The 15,231-nt window shown below is 37.6% G+C and overlaps 1 protein-coding gene and 1 pseudogene across 1 annotated transcript in view; both read left to right on the forward strand.

The window, feature by feature from the left end:
- Nucleotides 1-3,047, forward strand: part of LOC119484906 (arachidonate 12-lipoxygenase, 12R-type-like) — a 10,450-nt gene extending 7,403 nt beyond the window's left edge. Inside the window, exons 13-14 of the mRNA XM_037764086.1 lie at nucleotides 282-452; nucleotides 1,930-3,047. Of these exons, the coding sequence (XP_037620014.1) occupies nucleotides 282-452; nucleotides 1,930-2,109 (351 nt within the window). The 3' untranslated portion in view covers nucleotides 2,110-3,047. The remainder of the gene's footprint in view (nucleotides 1-281; nucleotides 453-1,929) is intronic.
- The window catches only part of LOC119485221, a 36,583-nt pseudogene that overhangs the window by 7,790 nt on the left and 13,562 nt on the right, over nucleotides 1-15,231 (forward strand).

The following is a 15,231-nucleotide window of genomic DNA, read 5'->3' on the forward strand; positions in this document are numbered from 1 at the left end:
CCAGCTGAAAGTTGTCGAGACATTTTTCTGAAACCAAGAATATTAACCTCATGGTGGCACTAGAGGAAAAGTCAGGGGATCACCAAATTCATCCTCTGGGGACCATGAATGCCTACAATTTGTTTTTATTTGTTCCAATCCAAAATTCATGGCAATACATCCAATAGTTATTGAAATATTTCAGTGTGGACCAAAATAGCAGACCAACTGAACAACAGTACAACATGGCGTGGCTTCAAAGAGTATTAATCAGTCATCTGTCAATCATTCATTCGTTGCAGTATGACTATGGTGGCTGGATGCCCAACGCTCCCACCACCCTGCGACTTCCTCCACCAACCACAAAGGGGACAACAAGCGAGGACACGATGCTGAAGACATTGCCTGACAAGGGCACGACAGCTCACGGAATGGCTGTCCTTTGGCTACTTAGCAAGCGGTCCTCTGACTCGGTAAGTGCATATGACTTCATGAAAATTAAATTACATAAATCACATTTATGTTCAGGTTGTGTAAAGTAGGTAAATATGTCATTAGAACACAAATACCCTCTTTGACCCACTGAAGAAATCCACTTCCTACAACTAGGGATATCACAAGAACCAATATTTTGGTACCAAACCGATGCCAATAATCTGAAAATGTGACAGTACTCATTTTTCTACAGTACCACAGGTACTGTCAGGGCTCGAGACTCATGGCGTCCCATTGTCCCGGGGACGATAGAAAATGTGTTTGAGACGCAGTAAACTCACTATTGACTCGTCTATGGGACGCACTCTATTTTTTCCCTGATAATGCTACATTACGAGCAACAAATCTCTGTTGAAATCATCAGAACGAGAGCTAGGTAATGTTAGCTGTTAGCTCCATACAGGACTGTGCTGCTTACCCGACCGGTTCTCACTCCCAACTTGTCAAATACCACCGTTTGGTAAGTGCCCTTCAGCATCGGAAACCGACTCACAGAGGCACCCTTTAGCAACAGTAGGTCAACAGTAGTCGAGAACAGCCCTACTTTTCAGTAAAAATGAGTATGGAGTGCCGCAGGAATGAGTCCTAAAACGCGGAAATCAGTTAGCATTTTAGCGGTTCCCTCGTCTCAAAGTCAATGGGTTTTTTGAATGCGTTTTTGTTTAGGTGACTGAAATAAGGTCTGTGATTAAAACAAGCTTAAGAGATTTTAACGTTTTGTTCCACAATATAAAATATGTCAGTAAATATCCCACTCGTGAATTTTGAAAAGTCTTTAAAAAGGCGGTTGATAACAAGTAGCTAAATGAGACTGTAAAACGTCATCATGCCGACTCCGCCTTTACAGCCTTGTTGTGCATACGCACGCTCATGCCACCGTGGTGTAGTTTGTTTGTAGCCTAACATTAGCTTTTTACTTCTGGTGATATTCACACTTCATAAATCAGTACTTCCAATCCCATTGGCTTTTTGTCGAGGGAACCAGTGCGATGCTAACTTCCATGTTGGCCTACAAAAATACGTCATTCCTGCACCACTCTATTGGGCGAAGGTAAATCATAACTTTATCATGATGTGTTCAAATGTAGTTTTTAGTGAGAAATTTGAATAAATCCAGTTGTTTGAGGGAGATGTTTTCACAGCAATATAAATAGATAGTAGAGAGGGAATTATGACCCGTTTAACTCCCTAACCACAACCAGTATGCAAACGGAAATAAAGGAGTGTATGTTAAAGTACATGGGATTTATTGTTTTATTTTTGTTTTTTACCGTGGTATCAAATTGGTATCGAGAATCATGGAATTTCACTGGTATTGGTATCAACTACTGAATTTCTGATATCATGACATCCCTACCTACAACAGTACATTACATTGCCATTAGTTTATGTCTGATAAACATTTAAAATGTAACTGGAAAACATCTATGTCTAATGTATCTTTGATGTCATCAGGTCTTTCTTGGTCAGTACGGGAACGACCATTTCAAAAAGGAGATTCCCCGCCAGCTGTTGAAGGCTTTTCAAGGAGAGCTTCAAGTGTTAAGTGCACAGATCAAAATCAGAAACAAGAATCTGGAGGTCCCATACACATACCTGGATCCAGATGTGGTAGAAAATAGTGTGTCCCTTTGAATGTCAGAAGGTGTGACCTCCTCAGCTGTTGGCCAAATCCAGCTACATATTAACAAAAGTGGGAAAGGGAAGAACTACATGTTCTGTTCTATCTGTCATTTTTATACAGCTTAATTGATTTAACCGTGGTGGAAATGTTCTGTTTTAAATCATAATCCACATCTTAAGTCTTCTTCTTTGCTTGTCAATGAATATACGGGGCATCTTATCAAAATAAATCACTGTGGGAAAATATTATTTTGCATTATGATTGTAACACTTTAGAAGTAAACTGTGCCTTATGACTTATTGTCATAACGAAGTAAAAACACTAGGGACCTATGTTTTGCTAAATTTACTATATGCTGTGTAATGTATCTGTATGAACTGTGTGTCTCTGTTGTTGTTGTGTTGCTGTTTCATCTCATGTGAAATACAATTACTTTTAAAAAAACAGAACATAGTATGCTTAGTTTATTAGAAGTAGTCTTAAGGCCATCACCATTTGAATGTCAGAAGGTGTGACCTCATCAGCTGTTGGTCAAATTAAGCTTAACATTTACAAAAGTGGGAAAGGGAAGAACTACATGTTCTGTTCTGTCTGTAATTTCTTTACAGCTTAATTGATTTAACCGAGGGGAAAATGTTCTGTTTTGAATCATAATCCACATCTTAAGTCTTCTTCTTTTTTTGTCAATGAATATACGGGGCATCTTATCAAAAATAAATAACTGTGGGAAAATAATATTTTGCATTATGATTGTAACACTTTAGAAGTAAACTGTGCCTTATGACTTATTGTCATAACGAAGTATAAACACTAGGGACCTATGTTTTGCTAAATTTACTATATGCAGTGTAATGTATCTGTATGAACTGTGTGTCTCTGCTGTTGTTGTGTTGCTGTTTCTTCTCATGTGAAAAACAATTACTTTTAAATAAATTACTTTTATAACACAGAACATAGTATGTTTAGTTTATTAGAAGTAGACCTAACGCCAGCAATAACCAAGAACTAAATAATGTCAGCAATGACCAGGAACTAAATGAGTAATGTCAATGATGATCAGGATTTCAATGAGTCAGGTCAGCAATGATCAGGAACTAAATGAATAAGCCCAGCAATAACCAGGAACTAAATGAATAAGGCCAGCAATAACCAGGAACTAAATGAATAAGGCCAGCAATAACCAGGAACTAAATGAATAAGGCCAGCAATGGCCAGGAACTAAATGAGTAAGACCAGCAATAACCAGGAACTAAATGAATAAGGCCAGCAATGGCCAGGAACTAAATGAGTAAGGCCAGCAATGGCCAGGAACTAAATGAGTAAGATCAGCAATGATTTGGATGCAATTAATGTAGCATTTCCTGCTGAATGATGGTCTAACTCTTTTTAACTGATGGTTCACAAAAGCTTTATTGATGACACTGCAGCTCCAAAAACATGCCGGGAACGCACAGTGCTCTTACAGTGAAAGGGCTAATAAAAAAATCTAAAACAAAATATTACCTTTTTTTTAACTCAACAAAATGACAGCTCTGATAGAGTGCTACATGTAAGGATATTTAACTTAAAATTAAATGATGAGTTACTTTTTAACCACAATCAAAACATAACTAAAACAGTTAGTGAAAATCACACATAAAATGCTGCTTCAAAAATCCCAATTCAAGTTTGCTTCATCACATATACTGTAGCTACTACAATACTCACTTCCATAGTACAGCATTTCTTCAGACTACATGTGGTAAAGACAATGAATCCTAATTGCTTGTTAACATGACTGAAATTACAGTACATTGAGCCAACATAGCATCACCCTCCAACTAAGAAAAACTACAAAAAAAAAGTCATAATGTCACTCAATATCAGTCACAATAGGAAATATTATTATTATTATTATAGTATGGCAATATTGACCAACCTTGTGTCCTTATCAGCCAGGTGCTGAATAGGCTTATCACGATTTTGTTGGACAATATATCGTCCCAGAAATAATTGCAATAAACGATATTAGCATAATTTTAAGACCATTTAATGCCACTGATATGATGATAATATAATAGCATAAAAGACCTTTTTCACCAGAGTGATGCAAAAATGTGGTGCGGGAATACAGAAAAATCCACATGCAAATTTTCTGCATGACAACTATGAACACTGATTCCACTGTGAATTAACCGCGTTGCCGTGTTTCATTTTCATCAATGAGGCCAAATGAGGCCAAATGAGTTTCCTCCTAAATAGTGCCCGTGTCCACTCCACACAACAAAGACCTATCCAGAAAGAGATTGTCTAAAGGGTCAACGTTAACTACACATAAACTAGTCGGGCCCCAAACTTGACGCTAATGCTAACATTAGTTGTTGTGGCTAGCCCCGTTCCGTTCCTCGTTAGCAAGTGCACATCAGCTACCATCTTCATCCTATCTCAGCTGCTGGGCGATCTCCAGCCATATATCGTCCTTTATTTGGTTGTTGAGGTAGTAGTGTTTGTCGTACATTATTGATTATTGTTGAGGAGAGGACAGTCCATTGTTATTTTGAAATTCCATTGCTCCGAAAATACACACTCTCTGTGCAACAACCAGAAGCACATGGCTACTTATTATGCAGAATGATATCAATCAGTTGGAACAAAGGATTTCATTGGTCAAACATATATATATATTTCCACAGGCGGAAATCTGTTGAAATCGAGTTCCATTCGAATATTTTTTTCCCCACTCAAATGTTTTGTAGGGGTGTGCAAGCATTCATAAGAATCCACAAAATCAGTTTTTATAAATTTACATGCACATTTTTTGGACGAAAATCCGTGTCTGGTGTGAAACAGCTTTAATAATTAAACCAGAATTACTGCCTTGCGGTTGTTTGAGTCAGCCAACCAGTCAAGTTGCAGTTTACATCCATGTATGTCCAAAATGTCATCACTTCATCATTTCTTCCTAATTGTCATAATTAGCATATGAATTCTTGAGTTATGGCCAACTGTTTTATGATCATTTTATCTGTGTGAAGTGTCTTTGGGTTTCCAGAAAAGCGCTATATAAATAAAATGTATTATTAGTATTATTATTATTATTAACTAAAATGTCATCATTTTATTCTATTAGACATTTTAGTACAAATCTTCATAATTATCATATGAATTTTTGAGTTATGGCCCAAAACATGTTTTTGAGATCACAATAACGTTGACCTTTGACCACCAAAATCTAATCAGTTCATCCTTGAGTCCAAGTGGACATTTGTGCTAAATGTGAAGAAATACCCTCAAGGCGTTCCTGAGATATCGTGGTCACGAGAATGGGACGGACGTGAGGTCACAGTGGCCTTGACCTTTGACCTCTGAACACCAAAATCTAATTATGTTATCCTTGAGTCCAAGTGGATGTTTGTGCCAAATTTGAAGACATTCCCTCAAGGCGTTCCTGAGATATCGCATTCAAGAGAATGGACCGGACGGACGGACAACCCAAAAACATAATGCATCCGGCCATAAGTCAATAACGTAAAAATGATTGAGGTCATGTCCATATATTGTACGATAAGTCAATAACATGAAAATGATTGAGGTCATGTCCATATAGCATACGATAAGTCGATAACATAAACATTTTTGATGTCATGTGCTGTAAATCAATAATGTAAAAATGATTGAGTTCATGTCCATATATTGTACGATAAGTCGATCTAGTAATTATTGCGACAGGCATAGTGCTAAACAAACAAAGGTTATGACATCCTCCTTCTTTTTACACAGCTGTGGCATCCTTTTTCTCCTCCCTAGTAACCTTGACCTGGTAACCTTGACTGTCCACTAAAGGTTGTGAATAATGCTTCAACATAAGATACTTTACATACCAACAAACATTTTTTAAAATACTGTGGAAGGTGTTTTAAACCATATATTACAGATATAACGTTATATATATTGAACAGTTTGACTTCTAGATGAAAAACAAGCATGCATTTGTTTTACTGAACTGACAATAACTAAAAAATATGAGCCTGATTTAACCCAACATTACTGATGTTAACATGCCTTTAGCACTATTAATAATAGTATTAATAACTCACATTAAGACTTAAGTCATGTTTGTCTGTGTATTTAAAGAAATGCCAATCAATTTGAAACCAATCATTTGTTTTGAATTTCGATGGCAGGGCGTCATCAGTAGAGTAAAAACCTTTCAAAACTCAGAGGTAGGGGCAGCTGTAGCTCAGTGGGTAGAGTGGGTCATCCTTAAACTGATCCACAGCTTCTCACATGTAAATACATGTATGTTTATGGTGAATGTAATCAAGTTTAAGGTAAGTTTTTGAGGTAAGTTACTTACTGAATTTCCAAACAGCAGCAGCAGCAGTAGTAGTATGCTTCCAAAACTTAACAGGCATGATGAGTTCTCACGCGAGGTGTCCAGTTAAAGTAGGTACATTTAAATTAATGCAGCTTTTTTCATGCAGTTTATTTACTGCATGAAACTCAGCTACGGTTCTTACTTCCCTGAGTACACTGGGATATTTTGAATGAGTGTGGCAGCATGTATTGTGGAAGTCAAATCATGTGATGCTGTATTGTTGTGGTGTAAAAATGCATTTTAATCACTAGGTGGGAGTGTCGCGCTTCTTATTTATGGCGCTTGAGGTGTACTAGTAAGCAATCTTTCAAAAGCATTCCTTAAAGCTGTAGTAGGTGAGATTGGAGCAAATATGATTAAAAAAAGTTATGTTTATAAAACGGTCGCTATATCGTGACAGGAGTACATGAAACAAGTAACCTGAAAAAAAATCATCAGCCCGACAGCCACACACAAAAAAAACATTACTTCTACTACTACTACTAATAACAATAAATTATATTGTCAATATTTGTGTGTTTAAAATATGGAATGCACACAGTAATATGTGTAAAATATGACACAAAATCATCCGTGCAAAATATATGGTTTTCCTGCACGTCCCCTGACTCCCCTCTGCCTGTCTGACTCCCCTCTGCCTGTCTGACTCCCCTCTGTCTGTCTGTATGTCTGAAGTTCAACTCTGGGGCGATGGGGAAATCGCCCCCAGCAGGCGGGTCTATGTAGCAGCTTAGCCAACAGCTGATTCAAGCTATGAACGAATGACATTAAATTTAGCCAATCAGCGTCCTCAAATTAATACGAGAGGGGCAATTATTGTATCGCCCCAAGCATCTACTGCTCATCAGGCTTTAGAACATCTAGCCCGTGACGGGGGACTTTGACCAATCACAGGTCATTTCATTGAGAGAGCGTTCCTATTGGCTGTGCTCCGGTCATGTGACCGGAACTTGGCGTTCCTTCACCAGATTTCACAATTGCGGCGGCGTAACAAACTTTCTCATCTTACAGCTAAACAGTACACTACAAGATGATTCTGAAAACATTTGAGGCGAGAAATAGGCATTAATGTAACATCATATTGATTCATATTTGATCAGCGCTGCCTACTTTGACCGTTTGGTCGGAGTTCGCGAGTGATTGACAGCTGGCTCTCATAGACGGCAGCTGGACAGCTCAGATCAGCTTTTACTGCTTGTTTTCCTCCGGTATGTGAAATCTTACAGATGCCGTAAGGAGCACCGAGGACACAGAGGGACATGATTTTTTTCAGGTTACCTGTTTCATGTACTACTGTCACGATATAGCAACCGTTTTATAAAAATAACTTTTTTAAATCATATTTGCTCCAATCTCAGCTACTTCAGCTTTAAAGTAACAAACATAAATGTACTCATTATGCAGAATATTGTATATTATTGGATTATACTTATTGATGCATTAATGTGTTCATCACTTTAATGTTGCAGCTGGTAAAGGTGGAGCTCATTTTAATGACTTTATATACTGCTGGGTAGTTTAATCTATAATAATACATAATTTATTCGTTGATTATATTTTGTATTAATAATCTGAATCTGTAAAGTAACTGAAGTTATTAAATCAATGTGGTGGAGTAAAAAGTACAATATTTCCCTCTGAGATGTAGTGGAGTAGAAGTAGAAAGTATCAGAACATGGAAATACTCAAGTAAAGTACAAGTACCTCAAAATTGTACTTAAGTACAGTACTTGAGTAAATGTACTTAGTTATTTTCCACCACTGGGTACATGTTATACTGTTGTGTTTTTCTAAGCATTCTTTACTGCTCCTGTTGGAATAAAATAATTGTTGATTATTTAACTGAAAAGTAGTAATGTGTTTTTGATTACTTCACTTTTTTGCATTAAATCATACCGGGATGTTTGCTGAAATTGATTGGATGTGGCACAGCCCTACCGAGAAAAATTTCCACCAGCCGCCACTGGTTAGCTGATAGAGTAGGAGCCAGTAGAGAGGGAGAGAGACAGAAAGGTTATGAATGAGAAAGAGTAGGCTCGTCGGAGATGAACTTCGCCTCGCCTGGAAAGTAGACGAGATCAGGCGGCAGCAGCAGGGGGTGGTGACTAAAAGCTGCAGCAGCAGGGGGTGGTGACTAAAAGCTGCAGTCAAGTCAGACAGTTTCCAGCCGTTTCCAGCAGCCTTCTTGTTAGATCTGATCTGTAGGCCACTTGTAGTTTTCAGACCACGTTGGGATTTATATATATTTGTTTGTAAATCTATGTGTAAATGTGCGTGTTTCTGGCATTGGATTTTATCCTTTATTATTTTTATGTCCACCTTGTAAAGCACTTTGTAATGAGCACTCGTTCTGATAAGTGTTATATATAGATAACCTTCATTATTATAACAATTATTATTATCAACCACACAAGATGTGTTTGTTAACAGATGAAACCTTCATTGCAAACAACATGAGACTAATACAATAAAATAGCGTTAAAAGGACTGTTTGTAAGAATCAGAAATTGGTTGTAACAGCGACACCTGTGGTCGTTAAGTCAACGAAAGTCAGCGTCCTGTTGCTTGCGCTCGCCCGTGTACACGCGCTACCTGAATGTGAGCGAGCATCCGTCAAAACAGTGAGGCGACACACGTCAGCTAAAACCACAATATCACTCTGTATTTCACCTGCTTGGCAGTAATGTTAGCTGACCAGACGAAGGTCTCTCCATGAATAAATGCTGATCCTAGTGTTGGCTTTTCCTGTATCAGCGACCCGACCGCGGCCGGAGGGAACAGGGGATCTCAGAGTTTTGGTCGGAGACGATAACGTTACTCGCTGCGGAACCCGGTCACTTCACAAGACACGGGAAACCTCTGTTGGTCTGGAGGAGCTGCAGCATTTATTTCTGCACAAACGTCCACTGTACATTCACTAGATTTTCTCAGAGCTAAACTAACTCTTCTGCCGTGTGTAGTGCGCGCACATGCACGCGAGGTGTAGCGAGATAGCGAGTGAGAACGAGTGCGGTGTGTGAGTGAAGGCAAGCAGGCAGAGGAGCAGAGTACAGCAGAGACTCCGGCCCTGGAGACCAAGACTACGGTCTCCACCTCGTCCTCCGACAGCGGCCAACACTGTTTTGCAAGATGGGCTTCACTAGATATAACTTTGCGGTTTTGGTGCTTCTGTGTAGTTTGTGTTGGAGTCTTGTCTGAACAGCGTAGCCACACGTGAGCGCGCATGGGACACCGACTGATGATTTATACGTGTAAGAAGTTACAAACAGTCCCTTTATTGAACCCATTTGGCAGCGCACGTGGAAACTGGAAAAGGACCATGTTCTGGTCGCTGCTGCTGGTCGTCTGGTGCTCTCTGAGCTGTAATACTGTTTTTATGTTAATACATAATGTACTTCTATTCTTGACTTATGGGACAAACTGTTTAAAAGGACATTGTTTGTTTAACATAGAAGGCATTCAGGCCTAATCACTGGTATTCTGGTTTTAAAGAAATAGAACCTGACGCAATTTTTTTTGGTCTCTCTTGTGTTAATTTACGATGATTACTTATCCAAATTCTATTCTTCAAATTCTATTCAGAAATTCTCTGAAAGCCTGCACTATACTTTTCTCCCTCTTCATCTGATCTCCTGTGACTTCCTTTCTTGTAGTCTCGGGAGCCTCTGGCACTGCATGACCAGAAAGCAGAAGTATCTCCGAGGATCTCGGACGAGGACTTAATCGACCTCTGTGAGCCGTCGTTGACCCGGCCCACCAAAAGGACCAAAGCCGGCAAGCCCAAAACCGTTGCTGTTGACATCTGCAGCGTAGAGGAGTATCCTTACCATTTCTGTGCTAAGTAGTCAACAATTATCCCAATTATTGTTAAATGTTTCTCAGGAACTTGTTTGATCAACTGTGTGAAAACAACAAATGTTCTGTTCACATAACTGAGATATTCAGTATCACCGGTTACAGGTAAGTTAATTACATTGAACAGATTCAGGTAGGATGATCAATTATGTGCTGCCAGATTGTGCAACAGTCAGTTCGGCTCATCATATCCACCCAGGCTGCCCCACCACATCCTGCAGTCTGAGAGACATGTAAAAGTTTAGCGACGGGGATGATGAGGGACAACTAGTGTATACGAACATAACAAGGCTGCTGAATGAGAGAGGCATCTGCCGGCAGTACACAGAAACAGAAACACACCGTCGACCACCTCACGGTACCGCCAGCTGTGAGCGCATCTGTCTTTAAAGCATGTTTGCACATTTTCTATCGTAACATTACCTTTTTTAACTTTTTCCAAATAAACCTGCAAAAAGATCCATCTGTCGCCTGTTCTATCTGTTATAAAGTAACAAACCCAGTCCTAGTCCCAAGCAATTAGCAAACTTCATGAAAAAGGTATAAACTCATTTTATTACATTTGGACAAGCTCTTACATTATCCAACAGCTGCCACAGGCCCAGCTGAAAAACTTTAGTAGGTCTACTATATGAAGTAAATCTCTGCTGGGATGGTGGAGTGAGGGAAATATACATTTCAGTCTTCAGAAGATTCTGTAATCCTTTTGTAAGTAAGTTTTGTATATTATCCTATTAGATAGCACAATGTAGTCTGATAAATAAATAAATAAATAAATGGGTACTGTAGAAAGACAGGAAAAAGGTTTCATTCAATCTTTTCAAAAAAGGTTGAATGAGTTTTGAGTGATAGATACTGTAAATTTGTATGTTGTCTGTATGATTTTGTATAAATTACAGCTCCATGGAACATATAACTAAAATATATTTTACAAAGTAAAAATGCTGTATGTACTATATTTACACCATACACCATGTATCTTTCTGTGACATTTTATGTTTTTGCACACATTGATGATGCCACTTTCATCTCCTCTCTCTGTAGTCCTCCAGACCTGGTAAAGCCTGGTAAAGTTTATATAGAGTGTGAAGTGCTACAAGAGTAAAAGTGAAGACTGTGGCCACAGCAAATTTTATGGGATGTCACATCTGACAATGTGAGATGTGGATGGACAGTACCAGGGACACAGGATTTTGTACTAAAAAGGCTGCGACTTTGGAAGATGGTTTAAAATTTCAAGGAAAAGAGGAGGACATTTTCTGGTAAGATTGTCTAATGGCTACACAATCACATGTTTTAAGGGGAAATATGCAGATGGAAACATGTGTAGGACACAAAATATATAAAAATTACAACTTCATGAATAGATTTGCAGGTAACACTTTATAATAATCATCATTCATAAATTAAACTTTAGTTAATAGTTATTTTACTTTTAACAAACAACAAAATGATAATTAACTAGAATGGCACTCGGAGAGCGCAGACCTCCGCCAAGGTGCGTGACTTCAAAAACAGGTCACAGCTCACAGCTGGCGGTACCGTGAGGTGGTCGGCTTGTTACTGACACGGTGTGTTTCCGTATAACGTATCGGCGGATGCCTCTCTCATTCAGCAGCCTTGTTATGTCTGTATAACGTTACACTACGTTGTCTCTCATCCCGTCATCTACCTCTTTTTTCTTTCTCACCGTTGATGGCCAGCAGCTCTCGCACTTCGGCGTCTCACCACACATCCACACACGTATCTCTCTGCTCTCAGAAGGAGGATGAAGGCGGGGTCATGCGTCATCAACGCGTCATCAGTTACACTGCGCATGTGTTATACTCTGTGGTCTTAAGACTCAGGCTGATCGGAATTCTTAAAAAAATTCCTGAATCCGGATCACCACCAAAATCGACCTCATGGTACCGCCAGCTGTGAGCTGTGATCTGTTTTTAAAGTCAAGCACCTTGGTGGAGGCCTGCACTCTCCGAGTGCCATTCTAGTTAATTATCATTTTGTTGTTTGTTAAAGGTAAAATAACTATTGTTAATTTGTGCGACACCCCACCCCTCCAAAAAATGTCATTCAAATCTATCGCAGACAGACAAACAAACAAACCAAACAAACCAACGCCGGTGAAAACAATACTTCAGGGCCTTTGAAGGAGGTAATAATGTTTACTAATTATTAGTAATGTTATAATTTACGTTATTTTATCATTAGTTTGTGTAATATGAGATCATTTGTTTATAGCTGATAGGAGACGATAACAATTACATTCTGATTATATTCCTAAACTATTTATTGACCGATTATTGTAGCACACATTATAGCATTTTATATACTATATTAAGTATTTGTTAATGATTACCAAATTATTTGTAAACTTTTAAGAAATAGTTTGTAAAACGTCTCTAAGCATTACATAGATAAATGGGCCAGACACCAATCATTAACCATTAACAAAGTATTAACTATCTACCTAAATTATGTTTATATGCTTTACAAAGTATGTATTACCCAGTATTGTAATCATTAGTTGCAACTTTATAATAGCCATCCAAATAATGTTTATAGACGCTTTACAAATCAATTATTAACCATTAAAGTGTTATAAATATCTAATGTTTATGTTAACAAATAATTTAGTAAGCTGTAACAAATACTTAATAGAGTATACAAAATGTTATAATGTGTAAAACAATAAACTGTTGAAATAACACATATTGTAGTATTACTAATAATTAGTGAATATCAGTATCATTTTATTGTTTGATAACAGTAAAATAATTATTAACTAAAGTTTAATTAACTGTCAATTCACCATTTATTAATGATGGTTATTATAAAGTGTTTTTGCATTTAACGTTCAATCATTAAACTGAATATCAACATTACAGAAAGTTTAAGAGACACTGGATTATTTATCACTACAAAACATAAAAAACAATAATTAGACTCAAGGTCTTTCATAGACCAGATTAGAAATGAAAACAGCATGGCTAACCAATGTGTTACAATAAATCAATAAACACAACAGTGCATTATGACTTTCATGGGGTAACTTACTTTCAGACTAGAATTAGGCTGAGTATGTTTACTTTTCAAATAGGCATTTCTCTGCTTGACTGTGCTCTGTCGGCTTTCCAGTTATAAAACGTTAATCATAATTATAGTCTATGACATATTTCAGTTGTAAATCTTCCACGTGTGGGTGGAGGCATTGAGCCATGGCCACATCTATCTGCACCCCCTCTCTTCCTTTAAAAACATTCAGACATTATAGCTCAGTGTTTCTCAGGAACTTGTGTGAACAAGCTTGATTGTGTCTTTTACAAAGCAAAAGTAACAAATGTACTGATGCTCACATTCCTGAGATGTGCAGTATTACAAGTTACAGATAAGTCAATTGAACCTTTCTTTTTTTTATGACTATTTTTTAGGCTTTTTAATGCCTTTACTGATGGTGAAAGAGAGACAGTTATGAAATGGGGAGAGAGGGATTGACATGCAGCAAAAGGCCACAGGCTGGGTTCGACCCTGGGCTGCTGCAGTAAAGACTCGACCTTTGTACAGGGAGTGCCGCTCTATCAGGTGAGCTAAGGCAGCATCCCATGAACTGTTGGTGAATTTTTTTTCACGCAACTGATTTTCTCAGTGAAAGCCTGGTAAAGTTTATATAGAGTGTGAAGTGCTACAAGTGTAAAAGTGAAGACTGTGGCCACAGCAAATGAAGGTTTATGGGATGTCACATCTGACAATGTGAGATGTGGATGGACAGTACCAGGGACACAGAATTTTGTACTAAAAAGGCTGCAACTTTGTAAGATATTCACTTGATTTAACATTTAACAGGGTATTATAATCATTAGTTGCAACTTTATAATATCCATCCAAATAATGTTAATAGACACTTTACAAATCAATTAGTAACCATTAACAAAGAGTTATAAATATCTAATGTTTATGTTTACAAATCATTTGGTAAGCTGTAACAAATACTTAATAGAGTATATAAAATGTTATAATGTGTAAAACAATAAACTGTTAAAATAACACAAATTATAGTATTACTAATAATTAGTAAATATCAGTATTTTATCGTTTGATAACAGTAAAATAACTATTAACTAAAGTTTAATTAACTATCAATTTACCATTTATTAATGAGGGTTATTATAAAGTGTTTTTGCATTTAACGTGCAATGATTAAACTGAATATCAACATTACAGAAAGTTTAAGAGACACTGGATTATTTATCACTACAAAACATCAAAATAACTACAATGGCACTCGGAGAGCGCAAACCTCCTTTCACGGTTTTCCTTTCACACCTGAATGCATCGTGTTCAGAAAGCTCACAAACAATCTTGTCAGACCTTATCTGAAGTGTGCCCAAGTGAATGCTGTAGTCTTTCTCATTCAGCCAAAAGCTGGATGATTGAGTGAATGGATGTCCATAAACAGGAATGCTTCCTGCTTCCAATTTTTCAGAACTTGTGCGCCACATGAACACGTAAAACTGTGAGCAAATAGAGAATTCCCAATAATGCATATGGGATTTGTTGTGAATGGTAAAACCGGCCTGTTAAAACTTCACTAATTAAGACACAATCACATGAACACCTCTATAATATACAGTATGTGATGCAATCTAATAAAAAAATCTCTGCCATAAATTGTTACATTTTGAAGCTTATTATATATGTATTATTGTATATATGTATATTAAGTATTATATATGTTTTGCTTACAATATGACATGTTGTTTCAAACATTTCTCAATTTTACACACATTTTACAAATGTCCATAGAGTTTAATGAATGCCTCTCTGACACATCAACAGAAACTGATCATTATAAGCTTCACAGAGACAGGATTTATTTCAGAGTGTTGTAAAGTTCTTGCTTGCAGTAAATGTTACTGTATACGCC

The sequence above is a fragment of the Sebastes umbrosus genome, chromosome 3 (genome assembly GCF_015220745.1).
Source record: "Sebastes umbrosus isolate fSebUmb1 chromosome 3, fSebUmb1.pri, whole genome shotgun sequence".
Taxonomy (NCBI): Eukaryota; Metazoa; Chordata; class Actinopteri; order Perciformes; family Sebastidae; genus Sebastes; species Sebastes umbrosus.